Source organism: Somniosus microcephalus, chromosome 10, assembly GCF_052327205.1.
Source record: "Somniosus microcephalus isolate GS21.2 chromosome 10, FLI_Smic_1.0, whole genome shotgun sequence".
Lineage (NCBI taxonomy): Eukaryota > Metazoa > Chordata > Chondrichthyes > Squaliformes > Somniosidae > Somniosus > Somniosus microcephalus.
Window position 1 is genome coordinate 215,767,152 of NC_140996.1, and position 24,225 is coordinate 215,791,376.

At 47.7% G+C, this 24,225-nt stretch overlaps 1 protein-coding gene across 1 annotated transcript in view; it reads left to right on the forward strand.

Moving 5' to 3' along the window:
• Nucleotides 1–24,225, forward strand: part of LOC147112088 (interleukin-13 receptor subunit alpha-1-like) — a 63,792-nt gene that overhangs the window by 29,135 nt on the left and 10,432 nt on the right. Inside the window, exons 3-6 of the mRNA XM_085999602.1 lie at nucleotides 7,324–7,365; nucleotides 18,118–18,235; nucleotides 21,447–21,628; nucleotides 23,882–24,015. Of these exons, the coding sequence (XP_085855728.1) occupies nucleotides 7,324–7,365; nucleotides 18,118–18,235; nucleotides 21,447–21,628; nucleotides 23,882–24,015 (476 nt within the window). The remainder of the gene's footprint in view (nucleotides 1–7,323; nucleotides 7,366–18,117; nucleotides 18,236–21,446; nucleotides 21,629–23,881; nucleotides 24,016–24,225) is intronic.

A 24,225-nucleotide genomic window follows, 5' to 3' on the forward strand; every position in this document is an offset into this window, starting at 1 on the left:
CCTGGTGGGCAGGGAGCCAGATCCCGTAATGATACGGTAGATTCTCGGCCGTCGGAATATCGTATGTTTGCATAGGTGGGGTTGGCATCGGTTAGTTCGACCTCGTCTACGAGAGGGTCATTTTTAGACGTCCGAACGTATCTTCGGAGTAATACAGGTCCAGGAGTAGTTAGCCATGATGGGAGTGATGTCCCATGAGATGAGCGACGCTGGAATCCAAAGAACCGCTCATGAGGTGTAGTATTTGTGGCTGTAGAAAGCAGGGACTGTATAGAGTGCAATGCATCCGGAAGCACTGTTTCCCATTGCTGGTCTGGTAGGCCTCGAGATCTTAAAGCGAGACGTACGGAATTCCAGATGATACCGTTATACCTCTCTACCTGCCCATTTCCGATGGGATGGTATGGTGTTGTTTTGCTTGGAGCAATTCCCCGTTCTGAGAGGTAGTCCTTGAGTTCCCTTGACATAAAGGATGGACCCCGATCTGAGTGAATATAAGCCGGCATGCCACAGAGAGAAAATACCTGCTCAAGGCAGCAGATTACTGTGGACGCCAACATATTGGAGCAGGGGAAGGCAAACGGAAAACGTGAATATTTGTCGATCATGGTGAGCAAATATGTGTTCCGAGTTGAAGAGGGCACTGGGCCCTTAAAATCGATGCTAAGTCGTTGCATCGGTTGGGTTGCATGTATGAGTATACTATCTGAGGGGCGGAAGAACTGAGGTTTTAATTCCACACAAAGCCGGCATTCTGAGCATATTTTCTTTACATCTTCAGTGGAAAAAGGGAGATTCCGTGATCGTACGAAATGTAGCATGCGCGTAACGCCAGGATGACACAATCCATTGTGGACATCCATGAGAGTAGAGGATGACATAGTGGAGCAGAATGCCCGTGTGAGGGTGTCCGGGGCCACATTCTACTTGCCAGGCCGATAGAGAATGGTATAACCAAAAGAGGCCAGTTCCATCCTCCAAAGTTGTATTTTATTATTCTTAATTTTGGTTCGTTTTCGATTATCGAGCATGAAGGCGACTGATCGTTGGTCCGCGATCAATGTAAAGTGCTGGCGAGCTAGAAAATGGTTCCACTTCCGTACTGCCTCTATGATGGCTGTGGCTTCTTTCTCAACCGGAGGATAATGTAGCTCGGCACCTTGTAAGGTCCTGGACATAAATGCTACAGGACGACCTTCCTGATTCAGAGTAGCCGAGATCGCCACCTCCGAGGCATCACATTCAACCACGAAAGGGAGATTCTCATCGATGGAGTGAAGAGCCACTTTCTCCAACTGTTTTTTGAGAAGGTTAAAGGCTGCAACAGCCGCTGTTCCCAGTGGAAATGATCTAGCATGCAGCAAGGGTTGGATTTTGTCCGAAAAATGAGGAATCCATTTAGCGTAGTATGCAAACAGACCGAGAGCCCGACGTAAAGAAGCCGGATTCTTAGGTGACGGGAGCTCTTGGAGCGGGCGAAGTCTTTCTGGGTCTGGCTTAATGATACCATTGCCTACGCAGTAGCCAAGGATGTTGATGGTCGGTTGCGACTCAACAGATTTGGATTCATTCAGGGTCAAATTACGGCGATGGAGGGCATCCCGAAATTTTTGGAGGTTGGCGTCGTGTTCCTGTTGATCGTGACCTGCAATGGTAATGTTATCAAGATAGGGAAAAGTGTCCCTTAGGTTTTCCTGCTTAACCAGGCCATCCATTGCCCGTTGGAAGACAGCCACTCCATTAGTAACCCCGAATGGGAGGCGACGAAATTGGTACAGCCGTCCATTAGCCTCAAAGGCCGTGTACTGCTTATCTGAGACCTTCAAGGGTACCTGATGATAGGCACTTTTTAAATCGTAAGTTGAGAACACTTTGTATTCAGCCAGTTTATTAACCATATCATCAATGCGTGGCAATGTGTAGGCGTCCAAGTCGGTATATTGATTGATGGTTTGCGAATAATCGATGCATAGTCGCTGTTTGTGAGGTTTTAGAGGGTTCTTGACAATGACGACTTGAGCCCGCCAGGGCGACGAAAATGGTTCGATGATATCCTTTGCTAGAAGTCGAGAGATTTCAGCCGCAATAAAAGATTGGTCTTCCTGATTAAAGCGCCGCGATTTCGTTATTATTGGTTTGCATCGAGGCAGAATACTGGCAAATAATGAGGGTTCATCAAGTGAAGCTGCTGACAATGCACAAAACGGTAATTTAGACGGTATATTAGAAATAGTAAGTCCGGGTTTGGATCCACCAAACTCAATGGTGAGTTTCTTATGCTGTTTTTGGAAGTCCAGCCCTAAGAGGAGATCACTACATAAGTCCTTGAGCACCGAAAGTTGGGTGGAGGGATACATACGACCATGAAGTGTCATATCAACAACACAAAAGCCGGAGATTCTGGTATTAAGTGATGACTGAGCCATCACAATTGCCTGGTCCGATGGGAAGACATGTAGTTTCAATTTCGCAACAATCTGTTCCTTAATGAAACTATCAGTACTTCCTGAGTCAATTAAGGCATCTAAGGTATGCCCTTTAATTGAAATTTTTGTGGCTGCATGAGACCAGTTCTGTGGGCAAGCAGCTGTAATTGGTGTCGTTGCACAGAGAGTGGCTAAAACTCTCGGTGTGCTTCGGGAGAGAGCTCGAGAGGAAGCTTGATAGGTCCTAGCTGGAGCATCTTGATAGGCCCTAATTGGGGCAGTTCGGTAGGCCTTAGCTGGATTGGCCATCGTAGAGGCCCTTGATAGGCAAACTTTAGCAAAGTGTCCTTTTTTTCGCAATAACTGCAGATTGCATTGCGAGCAGGGCAGGTTTTCCTAGGGTGAAAAGCATCTCCACAAAAGAAGCATTCCTTCCTAGATTGCCAAGAGGCTGCTAAAGTGGGGTCATCCTCCTCTTCTTCATCAGAATTATCAGAATTAGATTCCCCCATGATAGGGTTCACCTGAGACCGCTTGAATTGTCTGGTTGCAGTTACAGCAGCAGATCGAGATCTGGGCAGCTGATAGAGGTCTGCATTTCTCTTTGCCAAATCCAGAGAACAAGCTAGGTCAAAAGCTTTTTGTAGCTCAAGTGTTTTACTTTCTAGTAGACGCTGGCGTATAAATGGAGAGGCAATCCCGCAGATGAAAGCATCACGAATCATTTCTTCGCGGTACAGCTCAGCTGAGGCTGCCTGAAAGTTACAATCTATGCTGAGCCTGCGAAGTTCTTGCAGGAATTCGTTAATTGATTCCCCTGGCCCTTGTTGGGCTGTGGCCAGTAGATGTCTAGCATAGACCTCATTTGGGGTCTTGGCATACAGTTTCTTAAGTGCCCGAATCACCTCATCGTAATTATCCCATTCATCAACATATTCGAACACTTTTGGGGTCACATAGTTGATAAGTATCCTCAATCTAGTAGGAGCATCCGCTTTACATTCATCCAGAAAATTCTCAAAAGTACGGTACCAATGCTTCCATACCCTGCCAGCTGCTGGTGTATTCGGGTCCAAGTCCAGATGAATAGGTCTAAGGATTCTCTCCATGATGGGGGTTCCCTGGATCCTTAACTCCGAGTTTGTCCGAAGGTCTAGTATTTGTGAGTGTAAATATTAAGTTACTGAAATTGATGTAAGAAAAAGGAGTCTTACCATCAAGTAACTTTAAAGTTAGCTTTAAGTAACTTATAAACACACTATATACAAGCGAGGTCTTTACCATGCCTCTGGTAGAAGCCTCTTACAATACTGAACAGTCCAGTATTTATACCAGTCCAACAGGAAGTGACATATGACAGGAAGTGAGGTATGTACACAGTTCATAGTTCATAGTTCACAGTTCACAGGACGTGATGACATAACTTCCCGGAAGTTATTATTATTATCACAAGGTGTTTACTGAGTGGAGACAAAACTGGAACTACTATACAAAGTTACTTCACAGGCTTATATACAGGGGTGGTCACTACTGGTACTGCAGTATACAGGAGCTGCAGAATATAGTTCCTTCTTCAAAGTACATACACTACAGCGCAGAGATCTCGGAGGTTTATAGGGCTGGAGAGACTAACGGGCAGGAAAAGACCAACTGGTCCATCAAACCTGCCGCATATTCATGATGGCTGAAGCATCACAACTAAACATGATTTATCCACACTTTTTGTATTATGTCCGTGTGTAATTGAGACACGGACTGCAGGAGCTGGTTACAACAGGTGTTTACTGAGTGGAGACAAAACTGGAACGACTATGCAAAGTTACTACACAGGCTTATATACAGGGGTGGTCACTACTGGTATTGCAGTATACAGGGGCTGCAGAATATAGTTCCTTCTTCAAAGTACATACACTACAATTCCTCCCCTTTTAGCTAAACAGTACATAACATTCGATTAATAATTAAATAACATATTTACAATTACAGTTGCTATACACATTAGCTGAAGTTAAGCAATTATAAATTCAGTCTTTGAGGAGGCTTCCTGATTCTGTCTGGATAACGCCTCTTTGGGGTATCCGGTTCTTCTGGCAAAGTTGATTCGGGATCAACGTCGTTGTTTGGTTCGTCTGCTTCCAATATCACCGATTCTGAGGTAGATGCAATTGGTACTTCGGTTTCATCACCAGGTGTATCGGATCGTGGTGTGGAATTGACGTTTTCCAGTGACTCTAGAATCTGGTCAGCATGGCGTCTTACAATGCTCTCTCCAACGTCCACGGTATACATTAGAGGTCCTTGCCGTGTGCAGATCGTTCCTGGCTGCCATTTCTCTGTGCGGTAGTCCCGGGCCAAAACTGGTTGACCTATCTTGAAATTCCTGGTTGGCCTTTCATTCATATTCTGAAACTGCCTGTTCTCCACATCTCTTCAGATGTTTGGCTTAACCAAATCCAAGCGGCATCTTAGTCTTCGATTGAAGAACATCATGGCTGGAGTTTGGTTGGTAACCGCATGTGTCGCATTCCGGTAGGCAAACAAGAAGTTATCCACCTTGTGTTGTAGGGGTATATCTTCATTACACATTGCCTTGATAGCCTTCTTGAATGTTTGATCAAACCTCTCAGCCAGTCCATTGGTGGCTGGATGATATGGGGCGGATGTGTAATGCTTAACACCATTGTTCTTTAAGAACCTCCGGAACTCTTCAGACACAAACTGTGGTCCATTGTCGGAGCAAATCTGTTCAGGCAGCCCATTTCTGGCGAATATGGTTTGTAAGACTGTGATCATTTTTTCTGTGGTGGTTGAGGACATTTTTATTACCTCTGGCCACTTTGAATGTGCATCCACCGCAATTAAAAACATCGAGTCCATAAATGGACCAGCAAAATCAATGTGCACCCTTTGCCATGGAGATGAGGGCCACTCCCATGGATGTAGAGGGGCTTGTGGTGGGGCGTTTTGGACCTTCTGGCATCCTGTACAGCTCTTGGTCATCTCTTCGATTTCTCTATCGATTCCCGGCCACCACACAAACGCTCTGGCTAAGTTCTTCATTTTTACCCCTCCCAGATGACCCTCATGAAGCTCATTGAGCACTCTATCCTTCAATTTGCATGGAATTACTACTCTGGATCCACACATCAAGGTTCCTCTGCACACTGACAGCTGTTCTCTTCTCGGCGAGAATGCTGGCAGCAGTGGTTCGCCATGTGCTGGCCATCCCGTCACCGTTAAATCATAGACCCTGGAGAGTGTCGGGTCATTTCGTGTTTCCTTTTCTATGTTTGCATTCGTCACAGGTAGACATTCGACTATGGTCGAGTGGAATATCTCCACAGGATCCACTGCAGGTGCTTCTTCCACCGTCGGCAACGGTAGGCGCGACAATCCATCAGCATTCCCATGCTGTTTAGTTCCTTTGTACTCGATGTCATATTGGTGTGCCCCTAGGAAAAGGGACCACCTCTGTAGCCGTTGTGCTGTCATTATCGGGACGCCCTTCTGAGGGTTGAAAATGGAGACAAGAGGTTGATGATCAGTTAGTAGAGTAAATTTCTGACCGTGCAGGTAGTGATTGAACTTCTTCACCCGCCACACCAGGCTGAGGGCCTCTCTGTCAATCTGGGCGTAGTTACGCTCGGCTGAAGTTAACGAGCGTGATGCAAAAGCTATCGGCCTCTCTGAACCATCAAGGAGTTTATGTGACAGTACCGCTCCAATGCCGTAGGGAGACGCATCACACGCCAGTCTTATCGGTCGTGATGGGTTGTAGTGAGCCAATACTTCTCTTGAAGTGATTTGGTCTTTACTCTTCTGAAAGGCTCGCTTACATTCATCGCTCCATTTCCAAGCTACTCCAGTTTGTAGTACGGCGTTCAGTAGGTGCAGAATTGTGGACAAATTCGGCAAAAACTTATGGTAGTAATTCACCAATCCTAGGAATGACCTTAGTTGCGACACATTTTCAGGCGCTGGAGCCTTAACTACCACTTCAATTTTGTCAGGGGACTTATGTAACCCCTCTTCGTCAATCACGTGGCCACATTACGATATCTGTTTCTTAAAAAACTCGCACTTGGGGCGATTGGCTCGTAGCCCGTGTTCTCTTAGTCTAGTGAGCACCTGCTCTAGGTTGGCAAGGTGTTCACTATCATTTTCACCTGTCACTAGGATGTCGTCCAAGTAACACTGGGTCCCCGGAATCCCTTGCAGGACTTGTTCCATCGCTCTTTGCCATATCGCCGGAGCTGATGCTACTCCGAATACCAGTCGATTATACTGGTAAAGACCTTTGTGAGTGTTTATCGTGAGATACTTCCCAGAGGATTCTTCAACCTCCATCTGCAAATATGGGAGCACGGTGGCATCGTGGTTACCACTGTTGCCTCAAAGCGCCAGGGACCCGGGTTCGAATCCGGCCTCGGGTGACTGTCTGTGTGGAGTTTGCACATTCTCCCCGTGTTTGCGTGGGTTTTTTCCGGGTGCTCCGGTTTCCTCCCACAGTCCAAAGATGTGCGGGTTAGGTTGATTGGCTATGATAAATTGACCCTTAGTGTTAGGGGGATTGAATACGTGGGGTTACGGGGATAGGGTGGGATATGTGTTGGTGTAGGTGTTATGGGGATCGGGTGGGATATGTGTCGGTGCAGGCTCGATGTGCCGAAATGGCCTCTATCTGCACTGTGGGGTTTCTGTGATTCTGTGATATGCTTGTGCTAGGTCAATTTTTGTAAAACGCTTCCCTCCAGATAGTGAGGCGAAAATATCTTCTATCCTTGGAAGAGGATACTGTACTGTGTGAAGGACTGGGTTCACCGTCACCTTGAAGACCCCACAGATGCGAACCTTGCTTGGCTCATCAGACTTATTGTTTAACTTTTTTTCATGACAGGAACGACGTCTGACGCATTATCAAAGCGTGCTGTGAGTTTGGGTAAGTGTGAGAGTTCTTAAATTGTTATTTCTCTTTAAATCATTCTTGATAAGATTGCTTAAGCAGTTTAATAAAGGGGAAAAGTTAAATATTTGGGATTCTGTTGGTTTAAGAAGAGTAAAGCAAGGTTACACTGCAGTAGGAGTAAATTGGCACAGCAGGCAGTGGAAACCAGTTTTCTAACCAATCAGCAGGGGTGACTCATTTGGCTGTAAACAAACAAACAGTATAAAAAGACCAGTCCTAGTGCGAGCAAGCACTGACTGTGAGTCATCAAAGCATGCTGTGAGTTTGGGGAAGTGTGAGTTAGGGTAAGTGGGGTGTTAGGTGCTCTTTTCAAACTTTAACTCTGTGGGTTGCAGTTAATAAGGCCTTTCTGGTCCAGAGTGACTGTTGGTAAACCATTTAACTGGTGTAACTAGAGGGATTGATTTAATTTAAATCCAATTAATTAAAGGGGATACTAGCATCTAAAATCGGGCAGAGGGTGTCCATAACTAACAATAAAAAATTTAATTAATTACATAGAATGGAGCAGGTGATGTGTTACTGTTGCGAGATGTGGGAGCCGGTGAACCCCATTGAGGCTCACGGTGATTACGTCTGTGACAAGTGTCTGCTGCTACAGGAACTCCAGCTCCGTGTTGATGAGCTGGAGTCTGAGCTTCAGACACTGCGACACATCAGGGAGGGGGAGAAGTACCTGGACTCTGTGTATCAGGAGGTGGTCACACCTATGAAGTTAATTAATTCAGATGTAGCCCATGGTCAGGGACAGGACGGTGTGACTACGAGTGAGGCAGGTACGGGGATCCAGGAGGTAGAGCTGGAGGAGCCGCAGCCCTTGCTCTTGTCCAACAGGTTCGAGGTTCTTACTCTCTGTGGGGACAGGAGCAGGGACTGCAGGGAGGATGAACAACCTGGCCACAGCACCGTGGAATGGGGGGCCATTCAAGAGGGGGGAGTAAATAGAAATGTTGTAGTGGTAGGGGATAGTATTATTAGGGGGATAGATAGAGTTCTCTGCAGCCGAGAGCGAGAGTCCCGAAGGCTGTGTTGCCTACCCGGTGCCAGGGTTAAGGACATCTCCTCTGGGCTGGAAAGAAACTTGCAGTGGGAGGGGGTGGATCCAGTTGTCGTGGTCCATGTTGGTACAAACGATGTAGATAGGACTAGGAAGCCGGTCCTGTTAAAGGAGTATGAGCAGCTAGGGGTCAAATTAAAAAACAGAACCTCAAGGGTAATAATGGATTATTACCTGAGCCACGAGCGAATTTGGCTAGGACAAATAAAATTAGAGAGTTAAATGCGTGGCTCAAAGACTGGTGTGGGAGAAATGGGTTTTGCTTCCTGGGACACTGGCACCAGTACTGGGGCAGGAGGGAACTGTTCCATTGGGACGGGCTTCCACTTGGCCAGTGCTGGGACTAGAGTCCTGGCGGATCATATAACTAGGGCTGTAGAGAGGGCTTTAAACTAACTAGTGGGGGGGAGGTTCCTAGAGAGCAAATAATAAAAATGACAACAGAGAAGGTCATAGACTTAGGTAGCAGTGGGGAAATTAAAAACCAGAGCATGTCAGGAAGGGGCAGAAGGTATGGAGTAAAAGGTAAAGTAATAAAAAGGGCAAAAGCAGGAACTAAGTGTCACAAAACATATTTGAAAGTTCTCTATCTGAATGCACGTAGCATTCATAACAAAATAGACGAGTTAATGGCACAAATAACTACATATGGGTATGATCTTGTGGCCATTACAGAAACATGGCTGCAGGGTGACAATGCCTGGGAATTAAACATACCAGGTTATTTAACGATCAGGAAGGACAGGCAGGAAGGAAGGGGAGGTGGGGTGGCTATGTTAATAAAGGAAGGAATCACTGTAATACAGAGAAATGATATTGGATCAAAAGATCAGGATAATGAAACAGTTTGGGTGGAGGTAAGGAATAATAAGGGGAAAAAAACACTAGTGGGCGTAGTCTATAGGCCTCCGAACAGTTGCAACTCTGTTGGACGGAGTATCAATCAGGAAATAGTTGAGGCTTGTAATAAGGGAACATCTATAATTATGGGGGATTTTAACTATCATATTAATTGGACAAATCAATTGGCTGCCTTGAGGATGAGTTCATTGAGTGTATTAGGGATGGGTTTCTTGAGCAGTATGTAACTGAACCGACCAGGGGGAAAGCAACCTTAGATCTGGTCCTGTGTAACGAGACAGGATTAATTAAGAATGTCCTAGTAAAGGATCCCCTTGGAATGAGTGACCATAACATGGTTGAATTCCATATTCAATTAGAGGGTGAGAAGGTTGGATCTCAACAAGCGTGCTAAGCTTGAATAAAGGAGACTATGAAGGTATGAGAGCGGAATTGAGTAGAGTGGATTGGGAAAATAGATTAAAGGGTAAGACGATACATGATCAGTGGTGTACATTTAAGGAGTTATTTTACAACTTCCAAAAAATATATATTCCACTGAGAAGAAAAGTGTGTAAAAGAAAAGACAGCCATCCGTGGCTAAGTAAAGAAATTAAGGATAGTATTCGACTAAAAACAAGGGCATATAAGGTAGCCAAATCTAGTGGGAGGATAGAGGATTGGGAAAACTTTAAAAGACAGCAAAAACTAACTAAAAGATTGATTAAGAAAGGGAAGATAGATTATGAAAGTAAATTAGCAAAAAATATAAAAACAGATACAGGTACAGCATCCCTTATCCGAAAGCCTTGGGACCAGCTGAGTTTCGGTTTTTGGAATTTTTCAGATTTCAGAAGGTATTTTATAAGACTGGGAAATTTGTCGGGGGTGGGGGTCGGCGGGGGGGTCGGGGTCGGCGGGGGGGTCGGCGGGGGCTTGGCGGGGGGTCAGGGGTGGGGGTCGGCGGGGGGTCGGGGTCGGCGTGGGGGTTGGCGGGGGGTCGGGGTCGGCGGGGGGTCGGCAGGGGGTCGGGGGTGGGGTCGGCAGGGGGGTCGGGGTGGGGGTCGGCGGGGGGTCGGGGTCGGCGGGGGGGTCGGCGGGGGGTCGGGGTCAGCGGGGGGGTCGGCAGGGTGTCGGCGGGGGGTCGGGGGTCGGCGGGGGACAAAAGAATATCGGACAGGCCGCTGCAGCTATCGGACGGGCCGCTGTATTGTTGGGTTCACTCTCCCGGTACCTCCTTCACACTGCCCAGCTCGGCCTGCAATCTCCTACCCAGGAGGGAACTCTGTGACCCTCTGCCCTGCTCAGCGTAAGTCGTGCGCCACTCTGGTCATGTCGTGCGCACGACTTACGCTGAACGAAAAAACCTTCGGTTTTTAGAGGTTTTCGGTTTTCGGAAGTTCGGATAAAGGATACCTGCAGTAAGAGTTTTTATAGTTATATAAAAAGAAAAAGGGTGGCTAAAGTAAATGTTGGTCCCTTAGAGGATGGAACCGGGAAATTAATGGTAGGAAATATGGAGATGGCAAAAACACTGAATGAATATTTTGTATCAGTCTTTACAGTAGAGGACACTAAGAATATCCCAACACTGGACAAACAGGGGGCTATAGCGGGGGAGGAGCTAAACACGATCAAAATCACTAAGGAAGTGGTACTCGGTAAAATAATGGGACACAAGGCGGATAAATCACCTGGACCTGATGGCTTACATCCTAGGGTCTTGAGGGAAGTGGCGGTAGGGATTGTGGATACATTGGTAATAATTTTCCAAAACTCCCTGGACTCAGCAAAGGTCCCGGCAGACTGGAAAACTGCTAATGTAACACCCTTATTTAAGAAGGGCAGTAGACAGAAGGCTGGAAACTGTAGACCGGTTAGCCTAACATCTGTGGTAGGTAAAATTTTGGAGTCCATTATTAAGGAGACAGTAACAGGACATTTGGATAATCATAATTTAATAGGACAAAAAGTCAGCATGGTTTTATGAAGGGGAAGTCATGTTTGACAAATTTGCTGGAGTTCTTTGAGGAAGTAACATATAGGGTGGATAAAGGGGAACCAGTGGACGTAGTGTATTTAGACTTCCAAAAGGCATTTGACAAGGTGCCACACAAAAGATTATTGCTTAAGATAAAAAATCACGGGATTGGGGGTAATATTCTGGCATGGATAGAGGATTGGCTATCTAACAGAAGGCAGAGATTTGGGATAAATGGTTCATTCTCAGACTGGCAATCAGTAACTAGTGGTGTTCCGCAGGGGTCAGTGCTGGGTCCCCAACTCTTTACAATCTATATTAACGATTTGGAGGAGGGGACCGAGTGTAACATAGACAGGCTAATTAAGTGGGCAGAGATTTGGCAGATGGAATACAATACTGGAAAGTGTGAGGTTATGCACTTTGGCAGGAAAAATCGTAGAGCAAGTTATTATCTTAATGGCAAGAAACTTGAAAGTACTGAAGTACAAAGGGATCTGGGGGTCCTGGTGCATGAAACTCAAAGGTTAGTATGCAGGCGCAGCAAGTGATTAAGAAGGCCAATGGAATGTTGGCTTTCATTGCTAGGGGGATAGAATATAAAAATAGGGAGGTATTGCTTCAGTTGTACAAGGTATTGGTGAGACCGCACCTGGAATACTGCATACAGTTTTGGTGTCCATACTTAAGAAAAGACATACTTGCTCTCGAGTCAGTACAAAGAAGGTTCACTCGGTTAATCCCGGGGATGAGGGGATGAACATATGAGGAGAGGTTGAGTAGATTGGGACTCTACTCATTGGAGTTCAGAAGAATGAGAGGCGATCTTATTGAAACATATAGGCCTAGAAATTGAGTGGGCTTAGCGCCCATTTTGCGGCGCTAGAGGGCATTGCGCTGGACTTACAGCCGGTTTTGAAATTGACTAGGGCCCAACATCGGCGTTACACTGGTAGTGCTGCGCCGGCACCGATGACGTCATCGGTGTGCGCAGCGTCCCGGTTGCCGTGGTGACGGGCCCCAGCGCCGAAATTCAGTTGCGGCCGCCTCGCCCGTGGCAGCCGCAACTAAGACTCTGGCAACAGAGTCTTACACGACTTTGCGCCGGCGCATAAAGGTGGAGCGGCGGCCGGCCGCTTTCCCGCCGGCCGCCTGCCCGCACCTCTCTCCCCGGACTCCCCCACCCCCCCCCGCGGAACAGATGCTTCTCGGCTGCGAGCCCGGCACTTCCCCGAGGTGCCGGGCTCATTTTTGTGGCGATTTAACCGGCCAGCGGGCGGGTGCAGGCAGCTCCTCCTTAACTGAAGGAGGAGGCCTGCACTTCCCGAGCCTGCCGCACCGCATCGGGCGCCGCAGCGCCGGAATAGCGCCGCAATGCGGCGCGTAGCGCCAGTTTTCAGGCGCAAACAGCCTTCAGTAGCGCCGGCAGCCGTTTGGGCGCGGCGCTACTGAATTTTTGGCGCGCACAGCGCGACTTAGCATCGGCGCTAAATTTCCGGCGTTAAGCCCCGGCGCAGCGCAAACTCAATTTCTAGGCCATAAGATTGTGAAGGGGTTGGATCGGGTGGATGCGCGGAGGATGTTCCCGATGATGGGTGAAACTAGAACTAGGTGGCATAGTCTTAGAATAAGGGGCTGCTCTTTCAAAACTGAGATGAGGTGGAACTCCTTCACTCAGAGGGTGGTAGGTCCATGGAATATGCTGCCCCAAAAAGCTGTAGAAGCTACATCATTACATAAATTTAAAACAGAAATAGACAGTTTCCTAGAAGTAAAGGGAATTAAGGGTTACGGGGAGCGGGCAGGAATTTGGACATGAGTCCAGGTTCGGATCGGACGTGGCCCTGTGGGTAGCGGAGCGGGCCCAGGGGCCATGTAGCCTGATCCTGCTGCTATTTCGTGTGTCTAATTCTGTTAGATTCAGGAGATGGTTCTGTGATAGTAGATTGGCGGTTATGATCAGATCAGCCATGATCTTATTGAATGACGGAGCAGGCTCGAGGGGCCGATTGGCCTACTCCTGCTCCTATTTCTTATGTTCTACCTTAGATAACACGCCTAGATTCTCCAGCTCTGCCTCGACAGCTGGGCGAATTGCATACGGTACCGGTCTTGCTTTGAAAAACTTGGGGATTGCATTCTCTTCTATTTTTATCGAGGCGGTTACGCCTTTAAGAGTTCCCAGTTCTTGATGAAATACCTCTTTAGCGTTAGCTAAGATTTCTGACAACCATCCAGGTGTGACGTCGTCATCCTTTTTACCAGCCACCGTCAGTGCCTGAATGGAGTGCCAGTCTAAACTTATCTTTCTGATCCATTCACGTCCCAATAACGGTGGTCCACCATCTTGCAGTATGTACAGATACAATTTCTGTATTTCTTTGCCGTTGTATTCGAGAGGCACCCTTATTTTCCCTCTGGGGTATACTTTCTGCCCCGTATACATCTTCAAGACAATGGATGTCTCTTTCAACGGTATGTGTGAGAATAGCCGCTCGTAGTCTCGTCGATTCATGACGGTCAGGGCTGATCCTGTATCCAATTCCATGACCCTGCTATCGTGAGGGTGACCCAAATGGTTCGGTGATCCTCTTTCGCGATTACGTTGTGAAGTTTGAGACAGCTTAGTCTCTTGTTCCCGGATTCACTGTCGCTCTTCTGGTCTTCGGAACTACTGTCCGTCATCTTTTGTACTTTCCTGTACTGTTCCTTAGTAGCTTTTTTGTTGTCGTTAGTCTTCTTTCCAGACCTGCAAACTCGTGCAATGTGTCCCATCTTTCCGCATTGCCTGCATATTTTGTCCTTGGACCAGCAGTCCTTCTGGTCATGGGTTGTTCTGCCGCAGCGATAACATTTTTCAAATCCCCGTGTCATTTCATGGGTACCGTATTCCTGTGGCTTTTGCTGTATTTCCGCAGCTCCCCTTGCTGCTGCTTCGTACGATACTGCCAAGCTGAAAGCTTTATCCAGCGTCAGCTCTTTCTCTGAGAGTAACCTCTTCTGGGTTCCTTCACTCAGGAGTCCACAGACAAATTTGTCCCGTAGAGTGTCTGTCAGTCCTGCTCCGAACTGGCAGTGCTTTGATAGCTTGCGCAGTTCCGTAAGGTAATCAGCATTGCTCTCATCTTTATGCTGATTTCTCCTGTGGAATTTAAATCTTTCTGCTATCAGCAGTGGTGTAGGATTTAGGTGTTCCTGTAGGATATCAACAATTTCGTTAAAACTCTTTGCCATCGGTTTGGCTGGAGTGATCAGGTTCCACAATAGGCCGTACGTTCTTGTGCCCATTAAGTTTAGTAGTACCGATGCCTTTTTCTCATCGGCTACTTCGTTTGCCTTGCAATATACCTCGACTCTTTCCACATACGTGGTCCAGTCTTCTATTGCATTATCGAAGGCAGTGATATTGCCAGTCTTCGGCATCTTGGAAATCTAAGATGGCGCCTCCCGCGCTTTGCCTTCTTCCCCGCTGCATTAAGATGGCGCCTCCCGCGCTTTCTGTCTTCCCCGCTGCTGCCAGCGCTGTTGCTGGTGTTTTTATGCCTGGATGGCGACGCCCTATGGTCTTCACGCACTTCCCCCCCGCGCTGCTGCTAACGCCGCTCTCCGCGGTCCCCGTGGCAAACTGCAGCTCCTCGTGGCTTTCTGCGCTTCTAATTTCTTTTATTTTCCCGTCATCAGAGCAAACCCTACGGGACACTTTCCTCCCTCTTCTCAGGTCTGTACGCTGCCCGGCTTCGTAGTACCGGCCGCGCCCTGTGTGCTCCACCCTCTCTCTCTCTCCTCTTCCCGACAACGCTGCTCGGCCCCGTTGAAAAGCCACCCGATCGAGCTCTAGCCCGCCGCAGCCCAGGAAGGATCAGTGTACTACCTGCCACCAGCCTGATTAGCTGGAACACCATAGACAGGATAACCAAGCCCCGCTCTCGACAGCCTCTCCTGCAATCTTCAAATCCGATGTATCAGAGGCGGTTGCCCACGGTCGACGCTCGTTTCTGCTGTTTGTTTTTTTTTCTTTCGTTCCTTCTTCCTTCTGGCCTCGACCTCTGACAACTTCGCTTTAGGGTTGGATCCCCATGAGGTGGTGCAGACTGTAGGTAAGTTCGGATCTGCTCGTCGCCAGTATTATGTCCGTGTGTAATTGAGACACGGACTGCAGGAGCTGGTTACAACAGGTGTTTACTGAGTGGAGACAAAACTGGAACTACTATGCAAAGTTACTACACAGGCTTATATACAGGGGTGGTCACTACTGGTACTGCAGTATACAGGGGCTGCAGAATATAGTTCCTTCTGCAAAGTACATACACTACATTTTGTTTGGCCTTTTTTTCTTCCCTCCCACATGGCAGCTGTCCTTAATTCTGCCAGCGCAATTCACACTTCATCTAGAGCCACCCTATGGCCTAGAAATTGGGTTGGGGCGCCAAAGTGGCGCAAAAGTCGGCTGAGCGCAGGATTTAGCGCAGCGATCGGAGTGATACCGATCGCCAGAAATTCAGTTTCAGTGCCCCTCGAGGGGAACGGGGCGAGGCTCGAGGCGCTACGCGTCCCTCTTAGGGCGCTGAAACTGATTATCGCAGCGCAACGTGCCGCAGCGCCACACGCTGCGGCACGGCACGCTGCGGTACTGCAGGCCTTCCTCCCACTGTTAAGGGGGAGGTGCCTGCAACAGCGCGATCCCCGATCGCGAGTGCCGGCAAATGAGCCCGGCACCAAGGAGAAGTGCTGGGCTCTCGGGAAACAGCCAGCAATGCCGCGGGGGGCGGTTAGGAGGCAGGGGATGGAGGTGCTGGCAGGCGGCTACCGAAAAAGCGGCCGCCCCGCACCTCCACTTTAACTTGCGCCGCTGCCGGCACAGTAAGGCCCCGTGAACCGGGCGTGGGTAGCGAGCAGCGCAACTGCGCCGTTCGCTACCAAATATTGCGAACGGGGCCCGAATGGGGCGCTGCGCACACCGATGACGCCATCGGTGGCGGCGCAGCGCTAATGCCTAATGCCACCATTAGCGCCCCTACTGAATATCGCCGGAGACGCAGCCAGTGGCGCTACAGCCACTGACTGCCTCTTTAGGCGCTAACAGGTGGCGCTACTCACCCAATTTCTCCCCCTATGTTCCTTAACTGTCCCATTACCACATCCTCATGCCTTGAATATCTCTTAATGTCTCTCAATGTCTCTCAATCTCTCCTGCTTTCTATCCTATCACTGACTTTCCCTTTTGTTCTTTCATTCCTTCCCCCTTTTCCCAGCCCCTAAACCTGCTTTCCATTTCCTGCTTTTTTCCAGTTCTGACGAAAGGTCTTCGACCTGAAACGTTACTGTAGTGTATGCACCCGTCTACCTTTAAGAGAACTATTGTATGTAACCGTTCACCTTTAAGAGAACTATTTTAGGTGTGGCACTACTTTGTTTGGCTTCTGTATACTGTAATACCGACGGTGACCACACCAGTATATAAGTGTTGTGTCAGGATTTATTGGGCAGATTCGCCCTGACCTTCGAATAGTAAAGTCCTGTTTTAAGTTACTCTTGGAGTCTGTGTATTAATTAACTAAACAACCCACAGACTTTACAGTTACCTCTGTTTCTCTCTCCACGGATGCTGCCTGGCCTGCTGAATTTTTCCAACGTTTTCTGTTGTTATTTCGGATTTCCAGCATCCGCAGCATTTTGCTATTGTATGACTAAACACTTCCTCCCCCCCGCAACCCCTCTACCTCCATCTTCCAACCCCACCCCACATCTCCCCTACCTGCGCCCCTTACCCCATCCTCCACCCCACCATCCTCTGCAGCCATGTACTCTCCCGGGAGAGTCAAAAGAACAGAGAAAATACCCAGGGCCAATAAGGGAAAAAATACTCTGCAAAATTCTTTCCAACCCTCTCAAGTGATCAAAACCAGTCCGAGAGATTATAACATGAAGCTTAAAAGTTTACGGGGTGAATTGGCAAATGAAATTCAACACAGATAAATGTGAGGTATTACGTTTTGGTAGGAAGAATAGGGAGGTCACTTATTACTTGGCGGGTACGAGTCTAGGTGGGGTAGATAATAAAGGAATCTCGGAATAGAAATACACAGATCACTAAAAGTAATGACAAAGGTTAACAGGGCCGTAAAAAAAGCAAACCAAGCACTAGGGTTTATTTCTAGAGGGATAGAATTGAAATGTAGGGAAGTTGTGCTAAACCCGTATTGAACCTTGGTTCGACCACACTTGGAGTACTGCGTACAGTTCTGGTCGCCATATTATAAAAAGGATATAGAGGCACTGGAGAGGGTGCAAAGAAGATTTACACTGCCCTGAGGAACTCCTGCAGTGATGTCCTGGGGCTGTGATGATTGACCTTCAACCACCACAACCATCTTCCTTTGTGCTAGGTATGACTCCAGCCAGTGGAGCGTTTGCCCCCCCTGATTCCCATTGACTTCAGTTTTACCAGGGCTCCTTGATGCCACACTCGGTCAAATGCTGCCTTGATGTCAAGGGCAGTCACTCTCACCTCACCTCTGGAATTCAGCTCCTTTGTCCATGTTAGGACCAAGGCTGTAATGAGGTCGGGGGCCGAGTGGTCCTGGCGGAACCCAAACTGGGCTTCAGTGAGCAGGTTATTGGTGAGTAAGTGCCGCTTGATCGCACTGTTGAAGGAGCGGGACTAATTTGATAGCTTTCAAAGAGCCAGCACAGGCACGATGGGCCAAATGGCCTCCTTTTTGAGCTGTAAGATTCTATGAATTCATGAGGAGTACCTGGCTAAGGCAAAAAAAGGCTCATTTGCTGGAAATACTTTTATATTCATATTATATGCGTATATCATTTTTCAACTATTTCATTGATACAGATCATCTTTCCTCAATTGGCAATCTGTCATGTCTTTTTTATGACAAGTTCTTTATGAACTGTACCTGGGATATCAGTGAGCAAGCACCACCGGATGCACAGTATCATTTGTTTTACAAGTAAGTGTGAATTTTTATTCATCTACCTACCTATTTAAACAACAACAACTTGTATTTATATAGCGCCTTTAACGTAGTAAAATGTCCCAAGGCACTGCGCAGGAGTATTATAAAACAACAGTTTTGACAGCGAGCCACATAAGGAGAAATTAGGACAGGTGACCAAAAGCTTGGTCAAAGAGGTAGGCCTAGAAATTGGGTTGTGGGCTCGCCAGGGCTGTAGCGCCAGAAATTTTGCGCCAGCGTTAATGCGGCAGCGCCCGACGAAAATTCGGTTGCGCCGGCCCCAGAGGGCGGCGGGCGCTAAAGGAGGGTTTTAGCGCCTGAAAACGGGCGTTGAATTGGGTTTCCCGGCGCTAATCCCCCGCTGCGGCACCCGATGCGGTGCGGCAGGCTGGGGAACTGCAGGCCTCCTCCTTCTGTTAAGGAGGAGCTGCCTGCAGCCGACAACTGTCCGGCGGATTCCCCCGACATCTGAGCCCGGCACCTCGGGGAAGTGCCAGGCTCGCAGCACACACTCATCAGGGCCGCGGGGGGGGTGATGCAGGAGTCCGGGAAGGGAGGTGCGGGCAGGCGGCTGCCGGGAACGCGGCCGGCCGCCGCTCCACCTTTATGCGCCGGCGCAAAGGCGTGTAAGAACACTTTTCACATTCGTTAGTTGCGCCTGCCACGGGCGAGGCGGGCGCAACTGAATTTGGGCTTGGGGCCGGGTTACCACGGCAACCGGGACGCTGCGCACACCGATGACATCATCGGTGCCGGCGCAGCGCTACCGGCTAACGCCGATGGTAAGGCCCAAGTCAATTTGCAAAACGGCTATAAGTCCGGCGCAAGGCCCTCTAGCGCCACTAATTGGGCGCTAAGCCCACTCAATTTCTAGGCCGTAGGCTTTAAGGAGCGTCTTAAAGGAGGAAAGAGAGGTAGAGAGGCAGAGAGGTTTAGGCGGGGAATTCCAGAGCTTAGGACCCAGGCAACTGAAGGCACGGCCACCAAAGGTTGAGCGATTATAATCAGCGATGCTCAAGAGGGCAGAATTAGAGGATCGCAGATATCTCGAGGGGGCTGTGGGGCTGAAGGAGATTACAGGGATAGGGAGGAGATAAAGCCTGAAATGGCTGTTTGTGCTCTATTGACGGGTTAAATGAGGGTTCATTTTAATTTGTTTTGCAAAGACTGCTACTCAATGTATTATTTTATTATAATATGGGGATAGTGCAGAAAAGCGGAGTTGAGGGTCAAAATTCAGCCATGATCTTATTGAATGGCGGAGCAGGCTCGAGGGGCCGAATGGCCTACTCCTGCTTTTAATTCTTATGTTCTTATATTTATTACTCTCAGTATGTGGGCTAAGCTTCTAGATCCCACAGAGCAGGCCATAAATTGAAAAGGAAGAAGTAATAATCCTTATCATCAGCTGTAACCTGCAATTAGGAGGCATTTAAACAGTTGAAATAGTAAGGGGGAGTGGGATGCCAGCACAGATGCTAACTGAAATAAATTGCAGAAGGAAAAGGGGATAAAAAGAGAGGAGGGGCAGATTTACTGCCTGCATTCTGTCTCATACTAGTGTGTCCTTCCTCATCCTAACTCACCAAGTGGATGGCGAAGGACGCACTGCATGAGCCAGATAGCCTCTTCCCCACCACCCAAAGTTGCCCTGTGAAAGAGGCTTGGGAGGAGATATCCGAAAACAGGCAGGTCAGGGTGTTCAAATCCTGCCATGGCAGTTTGAGATAAAGCCAGAGCTAAGACGGAATCTAGCTGCAGTAGACTAATGCAACAGTAAGAAATTCTTCTCGAATGATAACTTCAAGCGGGTGATTAAAGCAGAATTTTGAGACTGGAGCTTTGAGCTCTTTCCAGTCGGATGATACGGCAGTTAAAATCAAAGCATCCCACTTACTTCTCTTCTCCCTTCCCCCCCCACCCCCCGCCCCCCTCGGCGAATATCTTAAAGCCAGGCGGCGGAGGCATGGGCCTGACGCAGGAGTTGAATTTCCGCTAATTGGGGGCCTATTACATTGAGAGGGGCCCCAAGCCATTATTATGCCCTACTGGGCAAAGAGTCTACCATGGAGGACCAGGATCAGAAGCAGAGGAACCTCCATGTTAAGTAAAAAACAATTAATGTGGTGCCAGGAGTAGCAGGAGTGCGCCTGCAGACTCCCAAAAATATTTTGAGCCGCTGCTTCCCCAGGATTCCCCCCTCTCCCCTTCAGAACCCCCCTACGACGACTTACCTTGCTGCTGGCCAGGAGGCCTCCGAGCCGCCAGATACAGTCGCTTCTGGATGCCCATTTGGCACTAAGAGTCATGCATGAAATGACAGGTGTGTAACATTCCTTTGAGCTTAACGCTGACAGCAAATTTCAGCCTTATTTTTAACTGAGATGAAATAAGGGCCCGGACTTTACGGTCAGCGGTGAAGGAATTGCGCTTGCCGTTCACTGCGTTGACAGCTGCCCACATTTTTTTGCGAGCTTTTGAGCGGAGGCTTGCTCTAATCCGGCGTCTGATCCAGCAGGGTGCCCTCTACAGGGTACCTGTGGCATCTGTGAGCCGAACAAGAAACACCGAGGCTCTGCAACTAATTAGATTGAAGAACCCTCACTGTGACACGAAGAGTCCAAACCAGGAAGTATAAAGCAGGAAATATAAATTAGATTTAAATGATGTACAGAAAGCAAAATAAAGATTGGGAAAGATAGATGGGATTAAGAGAGGGAGTCAAAAGAGACAGACAGAAAAAGTAAAACAAAATTATTTTAATCTCCACCACTAATTTTATTCTGAGGGACTGAGACTCCACACTTATAAAATTATTTTTTGAGGGCCAGAGAGGTTATTTAGCAGTAATTATCACTTATCACGCCGTTAAAAACTCACTCCTGAATGAACCAGCCCTAATTTTTTTGGCCATTTTTAGTGGGGAACTGGTGGGCAAGCACAGCAAGTTCACGCCATCGCAGTCATTTCAGTGCCGAACCTGTCGGCGAGGAATGCAACAGCGCACCCTGTGGCGGAGCGGGGTATCTCTGACAGCAACAATGGATTTCCCCATTTAACTGCGCATGTGCGGACGCCAGAAGTTGCTGTCAGATTTACTCCATCATAATGGTGAGTACTGATAGCCTCGCCGTTATTATTACAGTAAAATCCAGGCCATTATATTCTACGCACACATTTATTTTTAAAATGTTATCTTTCCAAGGCTTCAACACGACAATAAAGAAACCAACTGCACGAACTATCTTAAGAATGGACGGAGAAATGTTGCCTGCCACGTTCAGAAGTTTGAATTGGACCACTTCAACCGTATTACATTTTGTGTTGCTGAATCAAGCCAAAATCTGACGAAACTTTATTGTAGAGTTATCCTACCAGTCACCTATTGTAAGGCCTACTCACTTTACTCTTATATTGTCTTTAGTTCTCTACTCTACGTTTGAAATGTAGTCAGCCTGTTGATTGAAATGCCCGAGTTAAAAATGAACGCATCCTATTTATCCCCATGTTACCATCAATGATAACGGCCCGTAATTTCCGATTGGAGGCTTCCTGCGTGCGGATGCCTCCTATCGGAAAAAATCTACGCCCTTACCTGAGGGCTTCCGAGGTCCAGACACTTCCGCTCCTGGGCCTCTCCACAGTCGAAATGCGCAGGGCCCACATATCCCGGGGACGCATGCAGTTCGCAGGCATTCTTGGGATCACGTGGGCCAGGCCAGCCAATAGGAGAAGGGAATCTCCCTTCATACTTTCAACAGATAGACCCGTCAAAAATATGAATGGAGATCACCCCAAAAAAGACACTAAAACATTAAATAAATTTTAAAAAATCCATCACATTTTAAAAATGAGTTAAAATTACATTAAATTAAATATTTTAAACATAGAAACATAGAAGATAGGAGCAGGAGTAGGCCATTCGGCCCTTCGAGCCTGCTCCGCCATTCAATGAGATCATGGCTGATCATCCAAATTCAGTACGGTCCCTGCCTTCTCTCCATACCCCTTGATCCCTTTAGCCTTAAGAAATATATCTAACTCCTTCTTGAATATATTTAATGAATTGTAATCTAATTTTTTGAAAAAAATAATTAAAGTTTTTTACGGGGCTAAAAATAAACTTAAAAAAAATATTTTAAAATTATAAATGAGTGAAAAAAAATTATCTTTTTTACTTTTTTCAACTCTTATTCTTGACAGATCGCTTTGCACGCCTGAAACCGGCATTTCCGATGTCCCTACGGGTGTCCTTGTACACACCCGTAGGCATCGGAAAATACAGGCCAATACAGTAAGTATTGAGTATAAGTACAGTAATCCCTCCCCAACCGGGGGGGGATATGTCCCTGAAAACCCCCGTGGTTAGTAAAACCGCGATTGGCAAATACAGTATAAATGTTCAAATAACACAATAAAAAAGAATATAAAAGCAATAAAATCATGTTATTTACCTTAATCCTAAATTAAAAACCGCGTATACGCAAAATTCACTGCCGCGGTTGGCAAACGTTGTCGCAGAGAGAAAACCGTGTATACTTGAAATCCACATATGGCAAAACTGCAGTTGGGGCGGGTTTCCTGTACAGGTACACTATCCCTTAGCCGAAAGCCTTGGGACCAGCTGAGTTTCGGTTTTCGGAATTTTTCGGATTTCAGAAGGTATTATTATAAGACTGGGAAATTTGTATTTAATATAAATTGTAAAAGTTCAGGCTACCTCTTGCGACTGTTCCGTGTCTCATTCCCCTTCCTGCTTCTCTGGAAAGCCGGATATTGGCTGACTCCTACTAAGCTGGCCCGCAAATCAGGTCGGGGGTCGGGGGGGAGAAAAGAATATCGGATGGGCCGCGGTTCAGGTCGGGGGGGTCCGGGGGGGGTCGGGGTCGGGGGGGATCCGGGGGGGAGGGGGTCCGGGGGGGGGGGGTCGGGGGGAGAAAAGAATATCGGACGGGCCGCGGTTCGGGTCGGGTCGGGAGAAAAGAATATCGGACGTGCCGCGGTTCGGGTCGGGTTGGGTCGGGGGGAGAAAAGAATATCGGACGGGCCGCTGCAGCTATCGGACGGGCTGCTGTATTGTTGGGTTCACTCTCCCGGTACCTCCTTCACACTGCCCGGCTCGGCCTGCAATCTCCTACCCAGGAGGGAACTCTGTGACCCTCTGCCCTGCTCAGCGTAAGTCATGCGCCACTCTGGTCATGTCGTGCGCACGACTTACGCTGAACAAAAAAACTTTTGGTTTTTAGAGGTTTTCGGTTTTCGGAAGTTCGGATAAAGGATAGTCTACCTGTATTAGCGATGGATGATAATATGTTGCTGTCAGCGATACCCCGCTCCGCCACAGGGTGCGCTGTTGCTGTCCTCACCGACAGGTTCGGCACTGAAATGACTGCAACAGCGTGAACTTGCTGTGCTTGCCCACCAGTTCCCCACTAAAAATGTCTGAAAAAGTTAGGGCTGGTTCATTCAGGAGTCAGTTTTTAACGGCATGATAAGTGATAATTACTGCTAAATAACCTCTCTGGCCCTGAAAAAATAATTTTGTAAGTGTGGAGTCTCAGTCCCTCAGAATAAATTTAGTGTTGGAGATTAAAATAATTTTGGTGTGTTTGTTTTAATGAGTTATCTTCCGTGTTTCAGATAAAGCCAGTCCTCCAATTAATGTTCACGTAACAGAGAGTGACGTAGAATGGGAACCACCAGGAGGTGAACATGATTCAAAACATTTTTGTTATCAAATACAAATCACAGATTGGAGCAACAATGGCAAAAAGGTAAATAAATGTGGATCTTACTAAGGTTTGTAATATTCAGAAGTCCAACCAGTATCCCAACTCGTACCAAGTCCCGTTCACCCATTACTCCTGTCGCTTGCTGACCTACATTGCCTCCCGGTCTGGCATCGCCACAATTTTAAAATGTTGTCCATGCTTTCAAATCCCTCCGTGACCTCATTCCTCCCTATCACTGTAATCTCCTCCAGC